Source organism: Centrocercus urophasianus, unplaced genomic scaffold, assembly GCF_019232065.1.
Source record: "Centrocercus urophasianus isolate 14NV4802_14NV808 unplaced genomic scaffold, USGS_Curo_1.0 seq_13, whole genome shotgun sequence".
NCBI lineage: Eukaryota > Metazoa > Chordata > Aves > Galliformes > Phasianidae > Centrocercus > Centrocercus urophasianus.
The window spans coordinates 51,612,984-51,630,582 of NW_024884475.1; the positions used below are offsets into that span (position 1 = coordinate 51,612,984).

General features: G+C 41.6%; 1 protein-coding gene across 1 annotated transcript; it reads left to right on the top strand.

Annotated features, from left to right (window-relative positions):
* The first annotated feature begins 2,869 nt into the window (after positions 1–2,869).
* LOC122156700 (cytochrome P450 2U1) lies at positions 2,870–17,253 on the top strand. Its single transcript, XM_042811722.1, has 5 exons — positions 2,870–3,314; positions 7,080–7,712; positions 12,543–12,704; positions 13,688–13,855; positions 14,236–17,253. Exons 1-5 carry the CDS (start codon positions 2,891–2,893, stop codon positions 14,412–14,414), a joined length of 1,566 nt encoding a protein of 521 aa, XP_042667656.1. The 5' UTR covers positions 2,870–2,890; the 3' UTR covers positions 14,415–17,253.
* Positions 17,254–17,599: the final 346 nt, after the last annotated feature.

The window sequence follows — 17,599 nt, forward strand, 5'->3', positions numbered from 1 at the left end:
AACTTGATATAAGATGTAAAGGATGTGGTATCTATGATTAAGGCATAAACTTGGTACTTTTTAAAAATGTTCTCTGGCTTCATCAGCTTTGTTGAAATCTTGAAGACAGAAAATTGTGTGAGGAAATGGTCGTTACTCTCTATTGTAGATGCAACTTCTGCTGAAATTTTTGAAAAGCAATCTTGTGAAGGAAGACAATGATGTAGCCTTATCTGAAGAGCAGAAGTGAAATTTGAAAGTGAAAGTCTGATGTGATTGTCAAGGCAATTTGTAGTAGGATATTATGAGTCAGTGTGAAAGCCTTAATTAAGATTATTGAGATTATGGCAGATAAGTTCTTATTGGTTTGCGGCTTCATAAGCGAGCTCTTAAGATGAGAAATTCCTTGTGCCTTCTGGAGTTTTTTTTTCCCCCTCTTTAGTTATGGTTTCATGTTGCATACAATAAAGGTCTGTGCACTTCCTAATCAATCTAAATTGAGTCTTTAGGCAGCAGTATCTACATTTTCTCTCCAAGAGAAATGACAGCCTATGTTTCTTGTTAAAGGCTCCCTTTTGACTGACAGTTGAGAAAGTGCTGATGCCTTTAAATTAGGCTATAGTATAGTTCCCAACTTTGAAATAAGTATGATCCAGTAGTGAGAAAGTATGAAATCTTCCACTTCTGCACTTTTGAAAGTGCAGATGGGGCATCATGTACAGGTGTGTGAGTGAGCAGTCTGTATGGGCAAGTGTGCCACCTGAGACACTGCTACTTTGTTGTAAGGTTGCACCTTTTGTATACTGAAAAAGTTCTTCCAAACCATTTACCTTTGTTACTTCAATAAACAAACAGGCTTCTCAAAGATTTGTTCTACAGAACTTCTCTTGTCTATGCAAAGACTATTCCAGGACTAGTTTGCTTCTATTTCCAATGAAATTACTCTGATCATCCAGTGAAGATGGAAAATCTAGCACAATAGTCTGTATTGTGCCTCACTAATTGATTTAATAGCAAGAAATTGGGAAGAGCTGAAGGGAGAGAATGAAGTCATCTCTAATAGTTTTAAGCCATGGTGAAATATAACTTTATTTTAATTAGTAGTTGCCTCAGACAAAACTATCTTTTTCTTTTATTTAAAAAGCGCAATATAAGTAGAAATAATAGTACAAATAATAACAGAAATAAATGGCTGCATGTATAAATGCCCTGCAAAAATGAAGCTTTTGTGAGCACATGGCAGGTACTGACTAGTGGGTGACTGAGTGCGGATTTTCTGTGTTAGCATCTGCTATGAGTTGTGGAACTATGCTTGTCAGTCTACTAATGCTACTCAGAGAACTTTGGAGCATCTTCAATGTACTTGATGGGTTGTGGGTTTGTTTTTTTTTTTTTTCCAAACAAAGTGCCTGTTGAAATAAAAATCTGAAAGTTGCCTATAAACTGAAATACACCAACACAGCCCATTGCTGAGGAAAATGAATGTTAACAACTGCTTAGAATAACCAGTCAACAGTCTAAGTGTTTGTGATAGGATTCAAAGGCTGTCAAAATTTGAGAGAAATGTTATATTGCTTTGAAGAGTTGACTCTTTAAATTTCCAGTTCTCTTGCTTGGTATTAATACTGTAATTTGGTTATCTTAAAAGAAATGTGAATTAATTTGAACTAACTTTGTTTGATAAGTACTTCCTTAATGGAGGTTTTTCTCTTAGTGGGGGGAGTGGGTTGGAAAGAAGGAAAGGGGGTTATTTGCTTGTTTCATGGAGTTTTTTGACTGTTAAAAGCAAGAACTTTGATTTCTCAGTCTAGGGTGAAATGGATTGAGGAATGGACTGTCCAAATTAACTTCAGTGAATGGAAAATTTCTTTTACTACCTTGTAGTAGGACTGGGGAGAAATGATTTCCAAGGAAAGCAGAGTTACTTTCTCCAGTCACTTGTCAAACAGGCTTAGAAGGAGGTGAGGTTAGGTAATTTCTATGTGGGGGGAAAAAAAAACTGTATAGAAAACTAATGATTTTTCATTAGCTAAATAGCTTAACTATGTATGGACAGACTGCAGAATGTAAAACTGCCCTTGAGACTCAGATTTTGTTTTGTTCAGCTAAATTTTCACATTATCTCATGCTGTTTTTTTCTAATAGGTGCCTCTTTTGTGAACATGGTAATTGAACCTCTGAATTTCTGCCAAATATGGACAAAATAAATCTGCATTCTGTTCTGCTTTAAGGAGATTTCCATGAGATCTTAGTTTCTGCTTTGTTTCAGCGGTAGTGAAAGATCCGCTTGCTGTTTATATTAGATGAAAGAGATTGCATACAGTTGCCTTAATTGCTTGGGGAAAAACAGACCTTGACCACTGGAAGCTTTACGTGTGTCTACAATTCGTGTAACTTCTGTACACTTACTTGCAATAAAACCTTTTCATTGTAGTCCAGCTATTATTTTAAGAGCCACTTGTCCTTCTATATCCTTAAACAGTCGATTGAGTCACTTGAAAACCTTGAAAGAGCCTCTTTACCGAGGGCCAGTCACCGTCGCTCAGTGCCCCGTGCTACAGCACCTGCCTCGAGGAGCGCGCGGTAGCCTCGTGTAGCACCTGAGGCTCCCGGTGCCGAGCTACGTTTCGATGCGGAGTTCCCCTGGGCGGAGAACTGAAGTCGCGTTCGTTCTGAAGGGTTGTAGTCACTCACCAAGAACAATCCTGAGCTGCCACCAGCAGCTTGCGCCTGTTTCTGCCCACGCCCAGCGGCGCATGAGGTCCGGGACACGGAGAGGTGGGGGGGGGGGGTTCAGCCCGCCTCAGGCCTCGCCTCCAGCCCGCCTCCCGCGGCCCGCCCGCCCCCGCCATCTTAATCCGCTACGCGCCGAGGGGGGGGCGGACAGGAGCCAGCGCAGCCACCTGAGAGGATGGCGGCGGGCGGCGAGTGGCTTCTGCGAGCCCCCACCGCCACCGAGCTGCTGCTGGGGGCCGCGTGCTGGCTGGGCTGCTACTGGCTGCTGCGGCCGCGGACGCCGCCGGGGCTGCCGCCGGGCCCCGCGCCCTGGCCGTTAGTGGGCAACTTCGCCTTCGCCCTGCTGCCGCCGCCGCTGCTGCGGAGGTGGGTCCTGGAGGTGTGGGGCGGCGGTCGCGGCTCCCCCGTCTTCTCCCCCCACGTCTTCCTCACCGGCCTCACCAAGGTGTACGGCGGCATCTTCCGGCTCTTCGTGGGCAGCCGGCCCTTCATCGTCCTCAACACCTTCGGGGCGGTGCGGGAGGCGCTGGTGCAGAAGGCGGAGGTGTTCAGCGACCGGCCCTCCGTCCCCATCGTCCTCATGATCACTCACAATAAGGGTAAGGGCCGGGCGGGGCTGGGGGGGCTCAGCGCCTGGCTCCTGCGGGCCGAGGTTCGCCGGCAGCCCCGCTCTGCGCGGCCTGTGGGAGGAAAGAGCGAAAGCAGCGTTCGCTGTGCTGGGAGCAAACGCGGCGGCGGTGGGAGGGATGCAGCTCCCCGTGCAGCGCTGCGGTGCGGTCGTGCCGCTTGGCGGTTAGTTCCGTCTGGAAGGTCGTTGCAGCTGTGCTTGGGAATAAGGAGGTACGAGAGGTGCAGTCTGTCTGTGAAATGGTCCGAACTGCAGAGAAGTGTAGAATGGCAGGGGCTGGAAGGGACCTCAAGAGATCGGTGAGTCCAACCCCCCACCCGCTGAAACAGACTCCCTGCAATAGGTCACACAGGTAGGCAGGCATCCAGACGGTCTTGAATGTCTACATAGAAGGAGGCTCCACTGCCTCTCTGGGCAGCCTGATCCAGTGGTCCGTCACCCTTATCATAAAGAAGTTCTTCCAAATTGTTATGTATCACTTGACATTAGCTGTCACAGGGAGGTGAATTCCTCCCTGGTGTTGTAAAGTGAACTACAGGTGTAGTGTACAATGCTCAGAAAGGAGTAGGGTCTGTGCTACAGGCTGCGGGGGCTGCCTGGCCCAGCACAAGGAGCTTCTCTGAAGGCTGCTGGAAGTTGTAGGTGCTTTCACCAGACAGAATGGAGTACTCGACCTGCAGTATACTAGGATTTCATTACTGGCAAGACAACAGCTGCAGGTCCAGTGGGCTACAATGGACATTAAGGATTCCAACCCATTGCTGCAATCAGGGTTGCCCCCCACCAGATCAGGCTGCCCAGAGCCATCCAACCTGGCCTCCAGGAGTGGGGCAGCTGCAGCTTCTCTGGGATTTCTGCAGACTGAGCAAACCCACTCCTTCAGCATTTCTTTGTACAAGAGGTGTTTCACTCCTGTGAACATCTTCATGACTCATCTTCTAACAGCTCTGTGTCTTTCTTGGGCTGGGGACCCCAGAGTTGGGAGCAGTACTCCAGATGGGCCTCATGAGAGCAGAGAAGTGCAATCATCTCCCTCACCCTTCTGGTCATGCTGCTTTTGATGCAGCTCAGGATACAGTTAGCTTTCTGGGCTGCAAGCATACAGTTCATGATGAGTTTCTCATTAACCAGCACCCACAGGTGCATATCTGCAAAGCTACTCCCAATCCATTTTCTGCCCAGCCTGTATTTGTGCTCAGAAATCAGCAGGTGTCCATTTCAGATTCCTTGCTCTTCATTGTGTAAACAAAATATTTTTATTTCCAGGCTTTATCTGTTCCTATTCTGAGAAGTGCGTTTGTTCCTCCTTACCATAGTCCAATCTCACATTAAAATTACTTGACAGAGGGTACGTCACAAAAGGAGCAAATGCGTTTAAAAAAAATAATAATAATTTTGGAAGAAAATAGTAAGGCAAGAAAAAATCTAAGAGAAATGATTTATTTTAAACTTTACTGTTACTCTCTATGAGTATAATGTGAAAGAGAAGTGCTTATCTCAGCTGTGTTCTGTAAGATGCAAATAAATTTTTGTGTTTGGAGGAGAGCAAGCAGAAGCCTCCAAATGGCAAATAACTGCATTTCAAAGGCTGCATAGCAAAAAAGGATGGAGGCTAAGTGTATGTCAGCCCTTGTAGTCCTGCCCTGTGCTCTTCCAGACATGGACATGGAGCAAGGCAGAAGTTGAATGTTTTCTGTCGTGAATCCTGTTTGACAGTCCTGTCAGTATTACAGCAACACTAAACCAAACAGTGAGAAATTAAGGGGGTGGGGGAATAACCTTGGGCAGAACTTGCTTTATTTGAACTTTTCATGTAAAAAGGGACTTTTCGTTTGCTTGTATGTGTGTTTTTTGCTTTGTTGGTTGCATTGGAAGGGTTTTAATTGTCAGGTAACAGAAATTTGCTGTCTTTAATGAGCATGAGGCCCTGATAATTCTGGGTTCCTGATGCTTCACAATTTGTTATTTTATTTTGTTCAAATTCATTTTTATACTACATTTACCTGTGCCAAATACCTTGAATTTTCAGTCTGTGCAGCGATTATCTGCAAAAACAGTTGACTGCTCTTCCATTATTGCTGCCTGCTATTGATAGGTTTGGCAGATTAGTTATCTTTTAGTCTGTACCCTTCTCTTTCTCTATAATCCGCTTCTCTCCTTTGTTACACTTTTCCAATTTGCAAATCAGTTCTTGCTATTCTGCAATAGTGAGAGGTTTCAGGTCCTCTGAAGTTGTGCTGTGCAGCCTCTGAGCTTGACTGCTGGAAAGGCTCTGGTAATGCAGGGTGAGGTTTGTTGCCTTGATTAGGAGAGACTTTGTTACATCTGAGATAATCACACAGTTTTCTCCTGTGAGGTTATCTGGATCCTGAAACTAATTATCCGTGTGGCAGAAGAGATTGGGTACGTGTATCCATATTGAGGATGCTTCTTGTGGGATAGAAATAGTGATAAAGCATTGCTTTGTTACAAGATATCCACAGGTCTGCCTGCAAACTCAGTTTATTGGTTGTCAGCCAAATGCAGCCCCTCAATAAGCCTCTTATTTCACCAACCCCTGTGTCTCCTTGAAGGCAGGAGCACTAACAGGAAATGTTGCTTTAAAAAGAGAGGATCTGAAAAGTTTTGGTTCTGTTTTAAAAGTGCTAGAGAATAGATAATGGTTTAGTGCAGAGAAAGTGAAGTTCAGCCGATGGTCGGCTTGTGCTGACTCATGGTAATGCTCTGCTTATTTTGTTTAGGACTTTCAAAACTAGGTCATGTCTTTGAATTTTCATTATTTTTTCAGTCTGATAATGTGAATAGAATAGATAATGTAATCAGAAAATCTGGCTGTAAAGATTACCAGCTTTATGTTACATTGAACTGTTCATGCTTCTTGGACTGAAGACACTTAAGGACGTCTGCAGTCCTGTACCTGCAGATTTCTATCCATAGATTTCTTACTTGTGTACTGGGGCTACGTACATGAAGTCTTAAGAGAAATCTAGGTGATGTTGAATATAGAAAAATGGTGCATTTTTCTGCTGCCAATTTTTTGTGACCTCTTCCATTTAAACTCAGCATTGAGATTGACATTTGATAGAAGAATTGATGTTGCTTTTATAAAGTAACTTTCTATTTCCAGGCAGAATTGATGATGTGACAGTATTAGGAGAATGAAAGCAGCACTGGCCCTTGTTTTGATGGCTTTAACCACTCTCAGGTTAACTGTGGAGTATTAGAAAGAGTTTATTTTGGTTGTGCAGCAGGGATGTTTCTGTTTGTAAGTGAGCAATATTTCTATGAAGCTGAGGAACTGAGCTTTATTTCATAGCGATGTTATCTCGCAGAACATGTGCCTAGAGGCACTGAAGTGCAGAGATGCAAATCAGGTTGTTGCCACGTGGCTCTGGATCTGTCTTCACTTTGTGTGTTTGTTTGCAGCACATGTATCCTTTGTAAGTAAAAGCAATACTTACAGTAGGACTGTGTGCACACAAACAGTGAGAAATCAGCAGAAACAGAAAAGGAAAGAATTGGTATTTTAATATCACACATTCTGTCTTGCTCAAAGAATTTGCACCTTTGCATCTCAGGACACTGAAGTTCTTCCTCCTCTGGCTCCAAAACCAATGCTTGGGACAGTTGCTGTGTATCTTTTCCCCCTCTTTTGACTTACGGTTTGCAGGCCTGTGTAACTGTTTCTCCTCTTTCCACTTGAAAACAGAACAGCTTTGTTTCTTTTCCCTTCTAGGCGTTATTTTTGCACCTTATGGCCCTGTGTGGAAGCAGCAGAGGAAATTCTCTCTTGCAACACTGCGGCATTTTGGAGTAGGAAGACATAGCTTAGAGCCTAAGATCATTGAGGAGCTGAAGTTCATAAAGGAAGAAATGCTGAAGCATGGAAAGGACTCGTTCAGTCCGTTTCCGATTATCCGCAATGCGGTGTCCAATGTTATCTGCTCCATGGCCTTTGGCAGGCGTTTCAATTACGAAGATGTTGAGTTCAAGACGATGCTGAGGAACATGGCCCGTGCGCTGGAGCTAAGTGTGCACAGCTCTATGATCCTGGTCAACATCTGCCCGTGGCTGTACTACCTTCCCTTCGGTCCTTTCAGGGAGCTTAGAAAAACAGAGTTAGATATTACTGCTTTTCTAAAGAAAATAATTGCACAGCACAGGGATACGCTGGATGCAGCAAATCCCAGGGACTTCATTGATATGTACTTCCTCCATGCAGAAGAAGAGAAGAACAACAAGGAGAGCAGTTTTAATGAAGACTACCTATTTTTTATCATTGGAGACCTGTTCATTGCAGGCACAGACACTACTTCCAACACGATATTGTGGTGCCTGCTCTACATGTCCCTCTACCCAGAAGTACAAGGTAAGACTATTCTTGGTGTTTTGCAAACTCAGCTTGGATTTTCAGAATTGAAAGCAATCGGAAACTCTATTGAAGCCATTAGGAGTGCTGCTACATATCTATGTGCAATTTGAAAGGCTGGTATGTAATAAGACATCTTTTTCTATCCCACCCTACTAGGATGATCTTTAAGTTAGTGCTGTGTATTAACTATCTCAACTGTCCTTTATGCTGTGTCTGTGCATTTCTTCTGTTCTGGGACAACTTCATCTTTTGCAAGTAACTCAAAGGAACCTTGGCATAGCCGTTTGGTGGTTGTTTTTTGTTTCTTTCTTTCTTTTTGGCAACTGTTTAGTTCCAGGCTTACAGCAGCAATGTAGTGATGGGCAGTTGTAAGGAGGCTCCTGAACCTACTGGGGAGTCTGGAGCAGTGAAGCAAAATCCATTGTAGAGGGAGATCAAATTAGAGGTCACTTAGGCAAATTGGGCTTTCACAAGTCCTTGGGGACAGCTGGGATACATCTGAGGGAGGCAGCTGAAGTTTCTGAAAGACTTCTTTCTAAATGGTTATGACTGCTGAGTAGGTTGCAGATGACAGGGAGGAAGAGAAGGAGAATATCATACCTGTATTCAAGAAGAGGAATTAATTATTATCTTTTATGGGGCACCGGAAAATGTGTTTGGAATTCTGTGTCAAGTTTTGGGATCCTGAAGCACTGAAATGCTGGAGCAAGCCCATCAAAGGGCCAGCAAGGTGGACAGGGCATGGAGTGCACGGCCCATTTGGTGACACAGAAGGAACTGGGAGTATTCAGTAATAGGGAAAGGAGGGGAAACCTGCTGCATACAACTGTCTAATTAGAAGATGCTGAAGAGATGGAGGCAGTCTTTTTGGAGCTGAGCACTGAAAGCATTGAAGGGAGGCAGCAGAGAGAATCTACAAGAGAATTCTGATTAGATACTGCTTCTTTTGTCCTCTATGAAAACAGCAAGGACTGCAACAGATTACCTCTAGAGTTACAAAATTTATAAAACCTGATGGGCTATGACTGTGAGCAGTATGGTCTACCTTCCAAGTTATCTCTGATTGGGAATGTGACTTGGCTATGGGTAATGGTTTGGATCAGATGACCTCCAGATGTTCCTTGCAACCCCGTTTTTTTTTTTTTTTTTTTTTTTTTTTGACAGCGATGCAGTCATGTTCGTATTTGTGACAGAATTCTAGAGAATGCCTGGTGTGTTGTTGCAAATACAAAAAATACTGGTGGTACTGGAGACGGTATGCTATTAAAATCATACTTGCTAGAGCTGTATTTCAGGATTTCTTGAGATAAGATTTCATTGCCAAAGAACTACAGTTCATTTTGATTAAATATCTTTTATGCTGGGTCTTGCTACAATACAATACAATACATGTCATTGCAAAGGCAACATTTTTTATTTTTTTTTTTGGTCCTATTTATCAAATATAATTTGTTGAATTTGTTGGGCCTGTCCTCTTCAATATCTTTATTGATGACCTCGATGAGGGCATTGAGTGCACCCTCAGTAAATTCGCAGATGACACCAAATTGGCTGGAAGTGTGGATCTGCCTGGGGGTAGCGAGGCCCTACAGAGGGATCTGGACAGGCTGGAGAGCTGGGCTGAAGCCAATGGGATGAGTTTCAACAAGGCCAAATGCCGGGTCCTGCACTTCGGCCACAACAACCCCAGGCGACGCTACAGGCTTGGGGCGGTGTGGCTGGAGGACTGCGTAGAGGAAATGGACCTGGGGGTATTGATTGATGCTCGGCTGAACATGAGCCAACAGTGTGCCCAGGTGGCCAAGAAGGCCAATGGCATCCTGGCTTGCATCAGAAACAGTGTTGCAAGCAGGAGCAGAGAGGTGATTGTTCCCCTATATTCAGCACTGGTTGAGGCCGCACCTCGAGTACTGTGTCCAGTTTTGGGCCCCTCACTGCAAGAAAGATATTGAGGCCCTGGAACGTGTTCAGAGGAGGGCAACAAAGCTGGTGAGGGGTCTGGAACACAGGCCATATGAGGAGAGGCTGAAGGAGCTGGGAATGTTCAGCCTGGAGAAGAGGAGGCTCAGGGGAGACCTCATTGCTCTCTATAACTTCCTGAAGGGAGGTTATAGTGAGCTGGGGGTCGGCCTCTTCTCTCGTGTCATTAGTGATAGGACCAGAGGGAATGGTTTCAAGCTACGGCAGGGGAGATTCAGGCTGGACATGAGGAAGTATTACTTTTCAGAAAGGGTGGTCAGGCACTGGAATGGACTGCCCAGGGAGGTGGTGGAATCACCGAGCCTGGGGGTGTTCAAGGAAAGACTGGATGTTGTGCTGAGGGACATGGTTTAGTGGGAGCTGTTGGGAATAGGGGAACGGTTGGGCTGGGTGATCTTTTAGGTCTTTTCCAACCTTGATGATTCTATGATTCTATGAATTTAAACAAAATAAAGCAGCTGATTTATCAACTTATTAGCAGCATCTCACAAAGCCCTGCCCAGTAAACGCTTTCCACTAAACTGATTGTTAGATACACACAGACTGAAACCTCAGCAGAATGGACAAATTCCACTTGGTAATTTTGCTTCAGTTTGTAACAGTGAACCACTTCCCCTTCGCCCAGGCTTCTTGCTAACGTGGAACAAAGAGCAAAACTCAAGTTATCTAAGTGCAATATAAACCTTTATGTAATACTTTTATAAAATACCTGAAATTTTGAAGTTATCATGTACTGCAGCTGCTTTACAAATTAGCCAATGGATACTTGTTTACAGTGCCTCTCTGCAGTAATCTCTTTAAATAGGTCAAGATCATAGTTTATTGTACAAAGTCAATACAAGTTGTTGGACAAAGATTGCAAAATAGGGTATCAGTTCAGTATATACAAGACAGAGTTCACAGAGGACAAATTGCATGGGCTCCTTCTATCATTTAATGGTTGTGTGTTATCACTGCTGGACTTGATAGGTAGTTACAAGAATTAGATATGCTCTAAATTACACAAGAGAGAGCTGGGCAGGTTTTGTGTGTTGTTTGTTTGTTTGTTTGAATCCTCCTTCCCTCTTGTCTGCTAATGAACACGTGATAATTATTTTTCTCTTCTGTTTTCTACCACTTCTACTGCCTTTCTCCAATTACCTTTCTCCTTATGCCATAGCTGTTGTTAAACAATATGTTTAAGCTCAGTACCCTGAAGCATATGTATCCCTTGGCTACGTAATATAATTCTCTTACTTTTAATATCCCATTCCCTATGTCTCCTGTTTGCTTGGGAATTAATGTATGCACCTTATTTTTTTCTCCTTCTCTGCCCTCCTTCCCCCCGCCCCAGTGATTTTTCTCCTGTCCCTTAAGGGGAATGCAAGAAAATGCAGCAGTGGTAAATGCAGGCAGATAGTTTTAGGAAATGAATGGCTAGCAGCATTTTGGCTACTGTCTGTGTAGTTCCACATACCTTCACAAACTCCTAAGAAGGGTTGTTCATGATAAGACAGTGGTATGATAAGACAGTGGTTTTATACCACTTTTGAACAGTGGTATAAAATTCATCATATTCGGCATGAAACAGTCAATCTCCTTAATTTTTCTCTTTTTTTTTTTAATTCCCATTTGTGAATGTGCATACCTGAATGCAGGGCTCTGATGTGCCAGTGAAAAAATAAATAATAATGAAACAAGTAACAAAATCCACAGACCAGGTACTCATGGGCCACACTCTTAACAGACCTGTCGTCGTTAAGCCATTTCTTCTTGTGCTCTTTACATGAGATTTTGTTTCCCCAGCAATCCCAATAGGTGGCAGCAGGCGTTCACTCATCACTACCCGTACGGTATTTCTGGTTGCTCCTCTGTCTCTGGAAACAGAATCAGTGAGAATCTTGGTTCAGTGCTGGGGAATCTTGGAAAAGGCAAGCATGTCAAGCACAAAATGTTCAGGGTATCAAGGGTAAAAAACGAAAAATGGACTTTCTTTTTTAATGAAAAGTTGATTTTGTGAGCTTCTCTCAGGATTTTCTATTGCTCTGTAGCCAGATTCCGAGTTACCTGGAAAAAAGGCAGCATCGTCCAGTCTGAGGGCAAAACAAACCTTGTGTCTTTGAAACTTCTCTTAATTGACTTCCTTGTATGCTGAGCCTTTAGTGAGACCACAGGGGGAGCAAGTGTTCCGAAACTTTCTGTTTTTCATGAGAGTGGAGATGAGCTCAATAACTTCTGTTTTTCCTGTGGGCAAACATGTGATGCGATGGAACGTCTGATGCTTTCCTGGGTAAATGAGAAATAGCTGAGTTTAAGTTCTGTGAGTAGAAAGTGGGAAACAGCAAAGCAAGAGTTGCATGGCTGTAATGCCTGCAATAACAGCACCAGAATTCGTGCTCCAGAATGAAGTATCCAGAGCAACCACAGTTAAAGCTTTCCCTTCTCTTCATCACCTTTTCCAGCTCTGAAAACTGACTTTTTGCAGGGACAGGCGACCAGCTGGGTTGTACAGTCTATGCTGTCTTCTTTTTTTTTTTTTCTTTTTTTTTTTTTCTTTTTTTAAACAGGCCAAACTCTTAATGTTTTGACTATTCAAGCTACTGTATAGTTAAACTGTTAACTAAGGTTACAACTACGTTTGGAACTGAAACAGAACTTTTCCTGTGCTTAGCCAGTCGGTTTCTTCGTTACTGAGACTGTTCTCTAGGCTATTGCTGCCATAGTTATTTTGGCTAGAAGATCATGCATTGTAGTCATTTTTGATAAGTCTGTGTAAACACTGAGGCACAGATAAGTGAAATTAAGATTATGCCTTCTCACATATTGTATTTTTTTTTTAATTTTTTTTTAATCACTCTCTTTGAATAGAGAAAGTTCATGCAGAAATTGAAGCAGTTCTAGGTCGTGACAAAGTTCCCTCTCTTACCCACAAGGCTCAAATGCCTTTCACAGAGGCAACCATTATGGAAGTGCAGAGGATGACTGCGGTTGTTCCCCTTTCTATCCCACGAATGGCTTCAGAAACTGCTGGTAAGCATTTGTAGAGTGTTTCTTTTGTGGATGAAGGTCTGATGGGACATCTGACATCTGGTGAGAATTTACAGAAACCTCATTTGTCTATTAAAACTTGTAGCTCAATTATGTAAAATGCCATTTGTATAAAGAGTAGCTAGGCTTGAGATATTCGTTAAGGTAAGCAGCATGCCTGACATGATGTCCAGAATGTCTCTCTAATTTAGAGAGATGTCTTTTCTGGGGTGTCAGTTAATGTTGGCTGATGTAATTCATGATATACCTTTGTACCTGGAGTTGCTTTTGGCCATCTGACATAGAGATCTGAAAAATTCACTTACAAGTAACTGATTTGCTAAAACTTAAAAGGCATATCAGCAGAAATAATAGTAATAAATATATTTTCTAAAGTCCTTTTGTTGTCTGTAGCTGAGAACTGATTTAAGTCAATGAGAGGTAGCAGTACTTGGCTTTCAAATCTAATTCTGAATTGATTTGATTTTTTAGTGTTTTGGCTTGCAGAACAGTAAGGTTCAACAAGCTTAAATGACACTAGTAACTTCAAAACCCTTTAGTGAATACAGTTCAAAATACATGCCTCTTCCTTACCTCCATCATCTCTGCACGGATGTTCTGTAACAGCAGAGAACTGGGAGGAAGTTAGATCACAGCATTTCCATTCAGCAGAGTGCATTTCTAATGACTGCTTCTGTGGTATTGGCATGCTGAAGGAGGCTTTGGAGCTTCTCAGCTGCCTTTTCCCTGCAGGGAGCTGTTGTTTGCCATAACATGGTTTCTTTCCAGCTGCTCTGGCCTGTGTGGTGACCCAGCCTGGCTAGCGCAGGTCACCTTTGCTTCAAGTGCCTGCTACATTTGTAACCCACAGCTACAGATCAGTATCGTTTTTTGTGATGTTTTCTTTTTTTAATAAGTCTCCTGTGTTTGCTTCTAGCAGTTTATCAGATCCTGTGTCTTTGTGCTTTCTTTTTTTTTTTTTGAAGTGCTGCAGGGATACACTATTCCAAAGGGCAGTGTGATCGTGCCCAACTTGTGGTCAGTACACAGAGATCCTAATATCTGGGAGAACCCAGACGACTTTCAACCAACAAGATTTCTGGATGAAAATGGCCAGATAATTAAGAAAGAGGCATTCATTCCTTTTGGAATGGGTAAGATTCCAACATACTGTTTTATCAAGTGTAGGGCCTCAGAGGCATGAAATTTAAAAGGACTCACAGGACTTGTTTTATTACTGCATTTGGTGGTTTGCAAAATGGGTTGGGTTCTTAAAAGCTGCAGTTGCCAAGCGGAAATGAGAGATGATGACTCCTGCTTTGATAATACTTTTCCTATGGAATAAGTACTGTTAATATCAAGCAGTAAAGCTGAGCAAAACTCAGACTCAAATACCAGAGACCAGAGGTTTGGAAGCCCATAACTTACTCATAGCTGGAGCAATTCTGCATTTGGAATAGGAATTGCATGTGTGTTAACAAATGGATCAATGGTATAAAAAGCACTGATACATCTCTTTCTAACTATTCTTTAGGTAAACGTGTGTGCATGGGAGAGCAGTTGGCAAAAATGGAGCTGTTCTTAATTTTTGCAAGTCTAATGCAAAGCTTTACCTTTTTGTACCCTGAAAATGCTACAAAACCATCTATGGAGGGAAGGTTTGGTCTAACTTTAGCTCCCTGTCCATTCAAAATAATAGCTTTGAAGAGATGATACAACATCACAAATAATCAAACAAAGAAATACTGCACTTTTAAAATCCAGCTTAATTTTCTTTCTGGCTTATTTTGTTACTTTCTTTCCAGAAATACAGTAACTGCATAGGCTTTCATACCAATGAGAAAGATCCATTTGCAATTCTGGATGGAGAACTTTTTTTTTTCTTTTTTTTTTTCTTTTTTTTTGTCAGCTGTTGCATTCCACAAATGAACTGACAATATAGTTTGAAATTTTATATTAAAACTTGCTGGGCTTAACTACTCTGTCTGTTAAGCTAATACTGTTTGTTTGTCAAATGTTAATTATGTGAGAATGGTCCAAAACAGTCTGTTAATACTATAGTGAATTTTAATTGTTATTTTGGTGAAAGCTGTATGTGAAATTTAACAGATGACTGAAGGACATAATCTTATAGAAGAATTAATGAATGAGAGAGTGTTGATAGCATTTTCTGTGCAAAGAAACATCACAAATGTAATGGAGTTCAAATAACAATGAATACTTTATTGAAAGAACTAAATGATACTTCTTATAACCTTGAAGCATTCTGTCTGGTGAGTAACTTACAGGTGGAGACTGGATCAAATCAGTCTCTATTCCTGGATCCAGATGTCCTTGACTATCAGAGCTTCCCGTAAACATGCAGGTACCAACTCTAAAAAACACATGCCAGGTTCATTTGGAGGCCTAGTAAATCGTTGCATATACTGTGTTCTTAAGCTGGGGATATGAAAGGAATGCACAGCCTCTGAATACAGATAATTTATTTCTAAATATAAATGAGAGCTAATTTCTCTAACATAAAGCAGAACTCCGGTGCCAAGCAGGTATCCAAGACTACACATCGATGAAAACACTGTTCCCTGTTTTGCCTGTGTCACAAGTGATGGTCTGTTCTGTAGCTGCAGCCTGGACAAGAGGACCAGCCTGTTCATCAGGAAGACATCTGCATGGATAATCCTGAAGCTAGGGCTTGCACTAAGGCTCTTCCTTGCAGGCAGTGTGGACGGTACTGCCACAACCTTTTTGGCTTTGAAAACTGGAATCTTACATCAAACACATGTCGACATAGTACTGTGGCCTTAAAAGTTTAGGCACGGAAATTAGGAATCTAACATAGCTGAGGTTTGACTGGAGAGGCTGTTTCTTTGTTATCTTCTATATGCTGTAAAAAGATCTGTAGTCCACATAATATTACTGTATCAGAACCTTATTCTTTCCTCAAGTATAATTTTATTGCTGTTTACAACCATCAAACTGAGCATCAGGGAAGCCTGTTTTTAGGTATTTCAGAATGAGGCACTTAGTCTCACTGCCTTTTATTTAAAAGGTTTTCAAATGTCTGATGTTTGAGGGATGTGTAACTGTTATCCTTTATATAACTGTTCTTTACCTTCTTCATCCTTCAATCTCTCAATTGCAGCAGAGTTTTATATTAGATGAAATAAATACATGTGTACTCTTCTAAGAAATTTTTTCTCCTTATTGAAGGTCTAGAAAATACTAGCAGTCCTCCAGATGCTAACTTCACAGGACTGTAAAGTGAAATTGAAAATTCTGCAGCAGAAATTGAACCTGAATTGTACAAAAAAAAAAAAAAAAAAAAAAAAAAAATTAGCTCTTAAGCTTTAATTTCTCTCTATTCTTGTCTCTCTCATTAAATCAATCTTTAAAAGCCAAATAGTGCCTGGCAAAGGCTGCAGAATACTTTGGATTTCAATTAAGGTTTTCTGCTAGCTGTTTCAAATTACACGGTGGCATGATTTCTGAGTGATCAGTTGCTCACTTTTGTGAGACCTTCCAGTTTTTCTTAAGGCTAGCTTTTGACTCTATAGGTTAGTCCATACTGTGCTATTGTTATTATTTTGTATGAAATTTTTGAAAACCCCATAGCACAAGAAGTTGAGTTTGGTACCAATGCTAGTGAACTTGCACTAAAAGCCGACTGCACTGCATTAAGAAGCATTACATTTTCCAGTGAACAGTGCACAGTTGGGATTTTTGTCTGGAAATCCTTAAAATAATATATGCTTAATTACAGAGCTGAATCAAGTGCTGATAATGTTTATCTTTCTGTCAAGAAGCCTCTTTAAGCAATATAATGATGTTGGTGTGCAACTGATGATTTATCTGTTTGTCCTTTTAATCTTGAGGACATATTTGAAAAGCACTTTAGTTTTTTTTTTGTTTGTTTGCTTTTTAACTGATTCCAAAGAAGACACAATTCACATAAACACATAGTATGTGGAATTACATATATTTGTGTTCATCTCACCTGCTGAGTTTAGTGTGAAATGTCACCTTTAAAAGTTGTCCTCCTACAGATAGTATTTTGGAAGTGCAGTTTCTTGGCAATACCTATAATCAAACACCCACAGAATGACAAGCTGAAAACACTGATGTGATGCTGCAACCATGTCAATGTGTGCCAGAATGCAAGATGATGTTGGAAATAACAATAAAGTCTTGCCTTTCGTTGCTTCCAGATGCACTGAATTTATGTTGAACACCATGAAAGTTAACTAAACAACAGCAAGAAAATATTAGTGGTTCAAAACTGTGTTGCCATCTGTGGTAAACTGTAAGTAAAGTGGTAGCAGATTCGGTTTATATTGTAAATGCATCCATCCCCTCCTATTATTTATTTTTTTTTCTTCAGAATGCAAAGCATCTCAAATGCCTTACTGAAAAAAACATATGTATATAACATATATATATATGTATATAACATAAGCACAGCATTTCTGAATGCTGAAAATGTCTTTATTTCTAGAAATGACTCCAGAATTTGCTTTGGTATAATTTTATGTTTAATAAAATCATTCTTAAGTAAGTGTTTGACAGCTTTGTATAGTCATTTTAACGAATTCTATTTGTTGGCTAAGCTCGTGATATTTCATGTTGTACATTTTTGAGTCAGCTGAAGAGTCAAGGGGGCAGGGAGAGGAAAAGTAGAATTGGGAAAATACAATACCAGGCATGTTATGAGCAAGTAATAGAATATGCTTCTTTATTCTCATAATGCAGCTTTAAAAACTTACTGAGAAAGAATTAACTGAGAAGAATGCAGATGAGGAAGAGGAAGGGCAGAAGCTGCTAAGAGGAGACACACAGTCTGAAGACCAAGGTGGGAAAGGAGCAGATCAGTGGATAGAGCTGAGGGGTCGTTTTGTGTAGAG

Bases quoted from the DNA above. Each gene is read 5' to 3' on its own strand.
- LOC122156700 (XM_042811722.1), top strand. From the start codon at position 2,891: ATGGCGGCGGGCGGCGAGTGGCTTCTGCGAGCCCCCACCGCCACCGAG. The intron at 7,713-12,542 runs GTAAGACTATTC...CTCTTTGAATAG, and splicing joins CCTCTACCCAGAAGTACAAG to AGAAAGTTCATGCAGAAATT. The intron at 13,856-14,235 runs GTAAGATTCCAA...ACTATTCTTTAG, and splicing joins ATTCATTCCTTTTGGAATGG to GTAAACGTGTGTGCATGGGA.